This window comes from Cygnus atratus, chromosome 7 (genome assembly GCF_013377495.2).
Source record: "Cygnus atratus isolate AKBS03 ecotype Queensland, Australia chromosome 7, CAtr_DNAZoo_HiC_assembly, whole genome shotgun sequence".
Lineage (NCBI taxonomy): Eukaryota > Metazoa > Chordata > Aves > Anseriformes > Anatidae > Cygnus > Cygnus atratus.
In genome coordinates, this window is record NC_066368.1 from 24,365,843 (window position 1) to 24,375,486 (window position 9,644).

General features: G+C 51.7%; 1 protein-coding gene across 1 annotated transcript; it reads left to right on the forward strand.

Annotated features, from left to right (window-relative positions):
• The first annotated feature begins 416 nt into the window (after nucleotides 1–416).
• PLA2G12B (phospholipase A2 group XIIB) lies at nucleotides 417–8,724 on the forward strand. The gene is made up of 4 exons (XM_035538879.1): nucleotides 417–654; nucleotides 4,910–4,998; nucleotides 6,316–6,481; nucleotides 8,112–8,724. The coding sequence occupies exons 1-4, from the start codon at nucleotides 420–422 to the stop codon at nucleotides 8,228–8,230; spliced, it is 609 nt and encodes a 202-aa protein (XP_035394772.1). The 5' UTR covers nucleotides 417–419; the 3' UTR covers nucleotides 8,231–8,724.
• The last annotated feature ends 920 nt before the right edge of the window (nucleotides 8,725–9,644 follow it).

Genomic DNA, 9,644 nt, shown 5'->3' on the forward strand with positions numbered 1-9,644 from the left:
TGTGGAGGAAGAGAAACTCTCCACCTCCCACCCAGCAGGGCCGGGAGCGGGGCAGCCCGCTGGCTGCCTTGCTGGGCAGGGTGCGTGTGCTGCACACCCTGGGCGAGTGGCCCCTGCTCTGTGCCCGGCGGCTCCGTTCCGGGACCTTCCGACAGCAGCCCAAGCCCCGGTGCTGCAGGGGCCGAGCCGGTTCCAGTGGGATTGTGCAAACGCAAACCCCGGCGTTTCTCCGTGAGACAGACCCGGTCCAAATCTCCACGGCGCACTTTGCACCCTGATTGCTGTGACCTCATCCTGGCTCCCCCCGCAGTGTTTAAAGTCCAGGGCAGAGGGGCGCTCACCTGCCTCCGACGCAGCACAGCTCGCCCCGCTCCTCCTGGCCCGCACAAAGGCTCCGGGGCCTGGATCCGGGCTGCAGGATGCGGCTGCTTTTTGAGGCAGCGGTTCTGTGCCTGACCCTGGGCTTGGGGCACGGCACCGAGGACACGACGCAGGAGAACGCCGCCCACCAAACCTCCTCCATGGAGTCGTACTTTCCAGAATGGGGCATCGGGGCCATCCGGGACAGCTTTGAAACAGTTAACAGCTACTTTGACTCCTTCTTGGAACTGCTTGGGGGGAAAAATGGCGTTTGTCAGTACAGATGTCGATATGGTAAGTGAAGGGCGTCCCCACGCTGGGGGCTGGGGACGTGGGGCAGAACACTCTGTGCCTGGGGCTACTGGCTGCTTTGCTAGGACAGGCACTGTCTGTTAGTGCCCTTGGGGACAGTAGAAGGGCTATCAGTAAAGTGGCCTGGCAAGGCATTTAACACTGTCCCAGCAATGTATATGCTCTGTTACTTTCCTAATCTGGTGCTAAGGAGGCCCTCAGAGTAGTGCTGCTGGCCCCCACGTCCCCACCTAGCTCTTCCTGGCTCCTCTCTCCCCACCCTGTCTTCGCCTCCTTCCCTCCTCTGTGGAAACTCGCAGCTCTCCTTCCCGAGGCCGCCCATGACCCAACCCTGGGTGGCACGGGAAGGCCACCGCAGACAGCCACGACTTCTCTGCTGGTGCCAGCACCAGAAACCCAGCCCTCATCCTTCCCCCTAAGCAGCAACTGGTCTGTGCTGGGTGCAATGGGACAAGAGGAGAGGACACGGGTCTTACAGCCAGGGTGTGGGGGTGACCCGGCCACCCAGTTACGAGGCCCTGGCGGGGAGGATGAGCTGCTGGTGCAGGCCTGACTCAGAAGGGGCTGTTCGTGTCGGCAGCGGCCGTAATCTCGGCAACCTTCGGAGCGTGGTTATTCAGCAGCCACGAGTTGGCTAATAGCAGGGGTTGGAGGAGCGGAGATAACAGGAAGGTAAACGAGCCCCACTGTCACCATGGAAGAACCTTTAGTACTCAAGGCGGAATGAGGCAGCCACTGCTCACCTTGGACTTTGAGAGATTTACCAAAAAGGAAGGGTTTGGATCATCCCACAGGAAGGGCACCGGGAGAAACACAGATGCTACAGAGTGCCTGAGGCGAAATTAGGGAAGGCTGATGACACTCAGAGCTCATTTTGGGAAGGAAGCTCATTTTGACTCACCACTGTCAAGTCCTGGAGAAGTTACCGCTCTCAGACCAGGTCTCTCCCTGCCCTGGTCCTGTGCTCTCTGTGCACCTCCACAGAGCAGTGCAAATACCTGCCCGCTCCCCAGGAGCATCCTGCTTCTTATCAGAGAAATCTTCACCTAGAAAGGAAAACAAACACACACTTCTTTAGCCCTGTTCTCGTCCTCTGCTGAACAGCTCATTAATCACTGGCCGAAGGAAGAAACTTAAAATGCTACCCGCATGCCTCCCAGGGCCTTGCTGCACCCTCCCAGGACCATTTGTCTGTGCTGGTCGCTAGCACAGACACCGCAAACTGCAAGCAGAGGGGATGCAGGGACAATTCCCAACCAATGAGACCAGATGCCTGTGCCCAGAAGAACGAATGCCAACCATCTTTATTGTCGTGCTGCTGAATCAGGGCTTGATTGCTTTTTTCCCAGCCAAGAAACAAAATTGGTGCATTCCACTCTCCCACTTCAGACACGAGATACTGATAATAGCTTATTTTGCCATGATAAAGGTCAGGACTCACCTGTAATTGCCACATCCATCTTCAGCTGAGCACAAACACTTGGCTGGTCTGGCTGCCAGCCTCTCTTCCCGATTTATCAGCACCTGGTGAGCTCTGAGAACAAACAAGGTGACAGATTGCTCCCTTAACTCAGAACATCATGGTTACCCAAGTATTTGCAGGAAAATACCTCCTCCTCTTTATAAAATCTCTCTGGGCATCTCAGGGGGAACAACAGCCTCAAGTGGGAGTAAATCCCTTGATAACTTCTCTCAGCTGTCTGGCCAGGCAGGACACTGATGTTCTGCACAGTGCGTGGTCCTGAGGCATACCTTCCAAGGCCCTCCACCACAGCACTCAATGGCCATGATGAGGAAGGACAGTGTCTGCCCAAAGCAGAGAAATAACCTGGTCCCCCCACCACAGCAAGGGACCCCAGGACCATCTGTTCACCTGGAAATCTCTTCCCTTCACCTTACCCCAGTACTGCAGTGTCTCAGACCTCCTGCGTGGGCCACAAACCTCCTCTAGCCAGCAGGCTGTTTTCCAGCCTCTTGGCACAGCCACAACAGCTTGGGGATATTAAAATGCATCAGGGAAACTCGCTTCCCATTAGAAACATGACTTCGGTTCTCCTTTAAGGCAATGCCAATGAGGCAGTGCCCTGAAATACATCTTCCAGAGAACAGGCTTTCTCAGCAGGGCCGTGCTTCTGTACATCAGCATCACCCCCCAGGCAGACCACGAGAGGTGCCTGGTGAAACACAGGCAGCAAAACAGCCAGCGTGACCCACCGAGCCCCTTTCCCAGCACAGACCTGCCTGTGGGATGGGCAAGCAATAAATAATAACAGGCGCTGAGTAAACACTCATGTAGAATGAGGAGCCCTATCGCTAGTGCCTTGCCTTTGTTTTTGTTTTCCTCTCAGCTACAAACAAGATGTGGGAGACAAGTTAACTGTGGTGTCTCAGGCTTGATCTAGCTGATCACTTTGCAAATGATTAAACTTTGTTTTTCAAAGAGGAGGAGGCGGGTTTCCTACAAAGGCTCATCTTGAGGGCAGTTCTGTTGATTTCACAATTCTCACAAGATTTATTTTTTCTGGTCACCTTTGTAAAACATTTTAATAGCTGGAACTTCAGCTTGTTGAAGGTTTTCTCTAGAAACACAGCTATCCCCACATACCAAAGCAGCCTCACTCCTACTCCGAATTGCCACCTTATCCTGTAATTGACAACAGGCTGCAGGAACACAACTTATCATCAGTAGTACAAGCAAGTCATTAAAATTTGATCCCATCCTGCAAAACCTACCTTAGATTTTGAACCTGCTGCTGCTTCCTTCTTCAGCTCAAGAACATTTGACTCTGAGTCCCAATTCTTGGCTCCTTCCAGAAAAGGAACCAGGCTGTAGCCAGACCTGGGTGCTGCCCTCCTCTCACTGCGTTGCTTGGGAGCCGTTGGCTGTAAGATTCAGCCCATCTATAGACACAATCCCTTCTCTCTACAGCACAGCCACCAAAATAGCGTAATATGCAACGTGTCCTGAACTCAGACGTTACCTTGTGTCTGCGTACCTCAATGGACTTGTGTTTTGGTGCAAAGCTAATCCTATAATGGTGGTGTGCTGTGACCAACTGACCTGTGCTCTCTATCTATTGTTAACTCGGCTCCACCTGCTCAAATAACAATGCCTTCTGCACTAGAAAAGTGCATCTGGAGCAGGAAGCAGATCTGACCTATTCAAAAGGACAAAAGGGTGGAAACAAGAGTAGCTGCGGTACTGAGAAATACCTTCCCACACAAATGCCACTACCTGCTGGGAATGTCAGCTGGAGAGCTTTGTCTTGGCTTGTGGACAGCTGAATCCTTGAAGCATACTGCACTTCTGTAGGGTTGGAGAAAACTGCCTATTGGCATCTCACAGCTGGATGGTATTTTGGTCCGTTATTTGTTGCAAGCCTGTTGTTTAAACAAAACTGCTCTAGCAATTTGTAATTTAGAAGGTGCTGGGAACATTTCTGCACGTGACCTTTTGAGGCATTTTACTGTGAGGTCTTCCCAAAACCATACTAGATTTAGTAGATTTATGGCTATATTAACCGCTGGTAATCTAGGTACCTTGTCAGAAAAAAAGCGGAAAAGTGTCTTACATGGCTATCGGTGCTGACAAGAAGAAAAAGAGAAAATGGAGTTTAAAAGGATCCAATCCTGAAAGGCTAAATTACATCTACTATATATCTATACACACTCTCTAACAGGGATCAAGGAAGCTGGAACTTCACGACACAGGTGATGGACTTACAGAAGTCTTAACTCAAACACGCTTTAGTTGGAGCATTCACACAGCTTACAAAGTTTTCCCAAAGCAGGGTTCAAAGGTCTTGTTTTAACACCGCATCCTGCATTTGAGATCTCCCTTGCATAAACCCTGCTGGGGCAGAAACACAACAAGCACTGAACATGCACCAAGGGACAGCAGAGAGAAACCAAACCCCACGAGGGCTGGTCTGCACTGGAAACAGGGCAGTCCCGTCACGCTCCCTCTCTCCACGCTTTCAGCATTGAGTAAATAATTATTCAGGGAGGAACTTCTTGCTTCTCTATGGCTATTAAGAAGCATACTAAGGGAGGGCAGATATAAAGGGATGAAACTGCAGAGTGTGTCAGTGGCACCCGTCCTTCGCTCTTTGCACCTCCTGGAGAAGAACGAAACACCTGGGGATGCAGAGCAGAGGGGAGCTGCCTGACTCTCCATGTTTTCTGGTACAACTCTTGGGAAGATCAGCTTTCCTAACGCTTTTCCTTTCTTTCTCAGGGAAGGCTCCAATGCCGCGACCTCACTACAAGCCCCAAGAACCGAACGGCTGCAGCTCCTATTTTCTGGGGCTCAAGGTACCCCAAAGTGTATGTACTGCCACACCCACCATTCCGAAATAATGCAATTCTCTAATCACAGTAAGCAGCTAATAATTCGGGGGAGGGAAAATGCTCAGCTGTGCTAGATGCTGGCTGTGCGATGCCTTCTCCTCACAGCTGAGGGCAGAGCTCTGCAAAAGGGAGGGAGTATCGCTTGTGCTGCGCTAGGGGACACGCTGCCCTCCTGGGACTGCCAAAAGACACGGCTGGCTGCCGACGGCAGGCAAGGCGAACGCATCAGTCTGAGCACAGCCGAGCTCACTGTCACTCAGGGAAGCAGGAAGACCTCAGGGGCTGGTGGCAGCGGAACAAGGATCACGTAGATAGGAGCTCTGTCCATGACAGACTGGCCTGTTGCTCTGGCTGTCTCCATAGGCACCACAGGTTTCCTGAGCAGAGTGCTAGAAGAAGAAAAGGGATGTCCAAGCAGAGCATCGGTGTGGGGAAATGTGTTTTTATCGACCCTGTGCCCTTGTGAGACACATTTGATGCTGGGCAGCTCAGTGATTATGCTAATTATGCATTAGCATAATGCACAAACAGCAATATCTGGATGCATTATCCACAACGCTCCCTCCCAAGCTTTTTGCCTCTACTGGGTACTGAAATAAACCTGCGGGCTTTAATGCTGCACCCTCTCGCTGTTTTAAAGGCAATTAATGAAATCATATTGGAATCACCAGGAAAAGCTCTCCCGAGAGGCTCTAAGAGGAGAAATTACTATTCAGCAGGTGCATTACTGCTGCCCATGAAGCCTGCAGCAATTAGGCCGATTCCTGCCCTGAAAACACCTCCCTTTACAGCCCATTTTTCTTCTTAGATTAGTTCCTTAAATCACATTTCATTGCAAACCTTGTGGGCATTTCTATGGTACCGCCTCCTTCTGCGGGCGGTCGTGAGTGCTGAGCGCAATGGAGAAAAAACACATCCCCTAAATATTACATGAGGAAGGCTGATGAGGGGAAGAATTCATAACGAGCTAATGAGTCCAGCCTCTCCAGGAGTCAGGCCCTGCTCCATCACCCCCATGGTTATTAGCTAAGCTTGCGGCTTACCTCCAAGGGAGCAGAACCTTCCCGATCCATGCTGTATTTATCCTTGGTATCACGAGCGCATCTCTAGGAAATGAGGCATTAATAACACTTATAGCAGATTTATTAGGCCAAGGAGCAGGTTGTGGGAAAAGGAGGAAAGGGGGCTTTGCCATACCTCTGGTTTGGGCAAAGGAGCAAGCGGGGCCCTGTAAAATCTCGCCCAGTTGCAGCTGTTTGAGTCCAAGGGACGCTCTTTCCTTTCCGTCCCCAGCTAGATTTGGGCATCCCTGCCATGACCAAGTGCTGCAACCAGCTGGACGTTTGTTACGACACCTGCGGGGCCAACAAGTACCGCTGCGATGCCAAGTTCCGCTGGTGCCTCCACTCCATCTGCTCCGACCTCAAGCGCAGCCTGGGGTTCGTCTCCAAGGTGGAAGGTAGGCTTCCCCAGCTTGCATCCCCGCGGGGGAACAAGCAGTGGCGGGGGTGGGTGGGGTGCATGCAGGGAGCCATCTCCTTGCCAAACCAAGCCAAAACCTGCAGTAGGGAGCAGCGCATCTGTCCTGCAGCGTGACAGAGGGGGCAGAGCTGAGAGACAACACGGGGGCCTGGGATCTGCCCACACACACTCCTGCCCCAAGACTGGACAACTAAAATTATTTTTACGCCCGTCCTCTGTAAGGCTGGCCTCTGCCTCCTGCAGAGGGCTGCGTGGCAGTAATCTGGGACAGGCAGAGAACAGTGCCTGCTGCGTGCTGCCAGGGTAAGACGTGCCTAAGGAAGGTGGCACTGAGATGGTTAAAGATGTTTGCAAGAGCTTTGGGCTTAAAAACAGGCAGAGCCCTTGAGAACAGCCCCTCTTGGCTCATAAGGTCTGTCGTTAGGTGAAGCTGAGCTGCATTTGTTTTCCAGAGGTGCAGCCTGACTAGAACAACTGCTGAAGTCTACGTGACCCCGGTACTAGTGTGGGTGGCTTTGTACTTGATCACAGATAAATGTTTAGAGAGTTGCAGACCAGCAAGAGAAAGAGTTGTGGACTGAGACATAAGTGCCACAGGCCAAGCACAGCCAAATTTTCATGGTCACTCTTATCTAGGGGTCCTCCTGCAGCCAACCTCTTCCTATCTCTTTGTTTTCCTCTGCCAGTTTTTCAGGTCAGCCCTCTTCCCTTTCAGCCTGCAGCAGTGGAGCCAACAGGCAGGCCCCGGGGAGTTAAGGGGGAGCAGAGCTCAGGCCCTGGCTGACCCAAGCCACCTTTACCTGCAGCCAAGCAGGAGCAGATGCCTCCAGCACACATCCTGGTGGCCAGAGGAGGCACAAGGGCTGTTAGCGAGAACCTCTGAGCTGTCCTCTCCTCCCATTGCTCTACCTCCTCTTGCCTTCTGCGAGTCTCCTCCACTGCCACCCCACTCTTACGGGGGTCCTTTCCACCAAGGCACCAGAGGCCAAAGCAAGCAGGTGGGGCAGAGCGGTTGCCCTCCCTTTGTGTGGATACAGACATCCCTAGCCCGATTCCAGCCGCGTCAGTAAACCCCAAACGCGATTTCCCCACTGACTCACTGCAATCTTTGTAGCACCTGCCAAATGAGCAGTCTCCTGAACTACTGATACGCAGCTTCAGGGCTGTTTTGGGGGAAGGGATGGGGCTAGCAGTCAGGCATGCTGGTGCAACCACAGCAGGATGCTTCATGCTGGCATTGTAACTCTGAAAAAAAAAAAAAAAAACAGAAAAGATTGGCCAGTAGTAGCTATGAACAGCTGTGAGGAGAGGGAGCTGGTAAAGACCGTGCTGTGGAGGTCTTCTGGGAAATCTGCTTGGTACACGGTGCTGTTTGTAGTGCTCCAAATGCTCCACCAGCGAGAAAAGGCTGAGAGAGGCAGGAAAGGAGCCTGGCAGGGAGGGAAGTCAGTGCCACCCCAGGTAGAGAAGAAGGCACCTTCTGGATTTATAAAAACACATTACCCAGAGAGAACATGCCCACATTTCCAACTGTAAGTACTCCCGCCAGCCCTCAGACATCCCAGGGTGCCTGTTACTCACATGCCTGATCTTTTCTTTCTCCACAGCTTGTGAATCCGTCGCAGACACGGTGTTCAACGCCGTCTGGACCCTGGGCTGCCGGCCCTTCATGAACAGCCAAAGGAGCGCCTGCATTTGCAGTGAGGAAGAACGAGATGAACTGTGAGGAAGAGCAGATCCCCTGGCCTCCACCAGCCTGCTGCCAAGCGTCCCCTCTCCGCACAGCGCCTTCTATCAGCCCTCGGGCCAGGGGGACCTGGGCCGAGCAACATGCATCGGCTACGGCTTTCGGGCAGGAGGCTGACACGGAGGAGGCAGCCTGTGGAAACGGGGCAGCGATGCCTGCTGTCCAGCGCAGCTGCAGGTCAACAGCCCTGTCCCTTTCCAAGTCCATCAACCTGAATGACCTGATGCCAATTTTCTCCACAGACTGATCAGGAAAGGCAAGCAGGATGCAGTGATGGTTGTAAACAAGGGGATCACTTGTTTGCCTTAGACACGATTGTATTAGCATCCCCTGCCCCTTACCTTTCCAAATTGCAGTGCGAAGCATGAGGCTTCTGCAGCCCCGCAAAGTCCCAGCCTGTGGCCACACTATTCATGTTTTCCCACTTCTGGTGACTGAAGGAGAGGGGTAATTTGCTCTCGGTATGTTGCTCACATCCATCCCTGACATTCTCCACCCTATCGTTACACACCCTGACAACCTTGCTTATTTAAATACTTGGTGGATCCTAAAACAATTTAAAATATTCAGGGATTTGGTAAGAATGAGAAGGACTCGCTGTGTTTATGACACCGACACGTTTTGTTTGCAGTAATACTCAGTGTCTCTTACACACCCACAGCACTCTCCCCGTCTCAAGAGAGGAAGCTGCTTTTCTTTGTCTATGCCACCCAGACCGCATCTGTTTAATTATTTTCTTCCCGTATCATTTAACAAAGCTGTTCCCTTCAGATCCCTTTTTCACACAAAATGGCTGGGTATCCACCTCCATCTTCTGCACAAAGGCAACAGGAGGCTCACAGTTGTCTTGGATGAGCTTTTCAAAATCCTGGAGGCTTATCTGTCAGATGGCAGGGCTTACTGCTACCTCGGTGGGGCAGAGACACTGCCAGCTGAAGAGCGATCGGCAGTTTCAGACAGCACCCTTTCTAAAACGTGGTTAATACTTCCATCTGCTATCGGGAGCTTTTATTGCGTGTAAAATTAGAATTTAAAGTGGTATATGGAATTTCATCTACATGCAACATTTGCAGACAGCTTTCATCTGTGTTTCTTGTTGAAAGGAAGTTGCTATCGGGTGTGCGTGCCGTGCCACATAAATACTGCAGTGTCTTCTGCAAACACATTTATGGTTATGTTCTTCCATCTGTCACAGAAAAGTTAAGGCTACAGAAGGGTAATTTAACAAGGATGGAAAGAGTCTGTTTTAGTTACCTTTCTTCTAGTTTGTGTTTAAATGGATGCACGGAGCTATAAATTATTTCAGCCCTGTTCTTGCCAGTCATCTTTGCTTTACTGCTAATAGGGACTGCAACAACAAGACCCAACGGTATGAAAACAGGGAACCACAAGT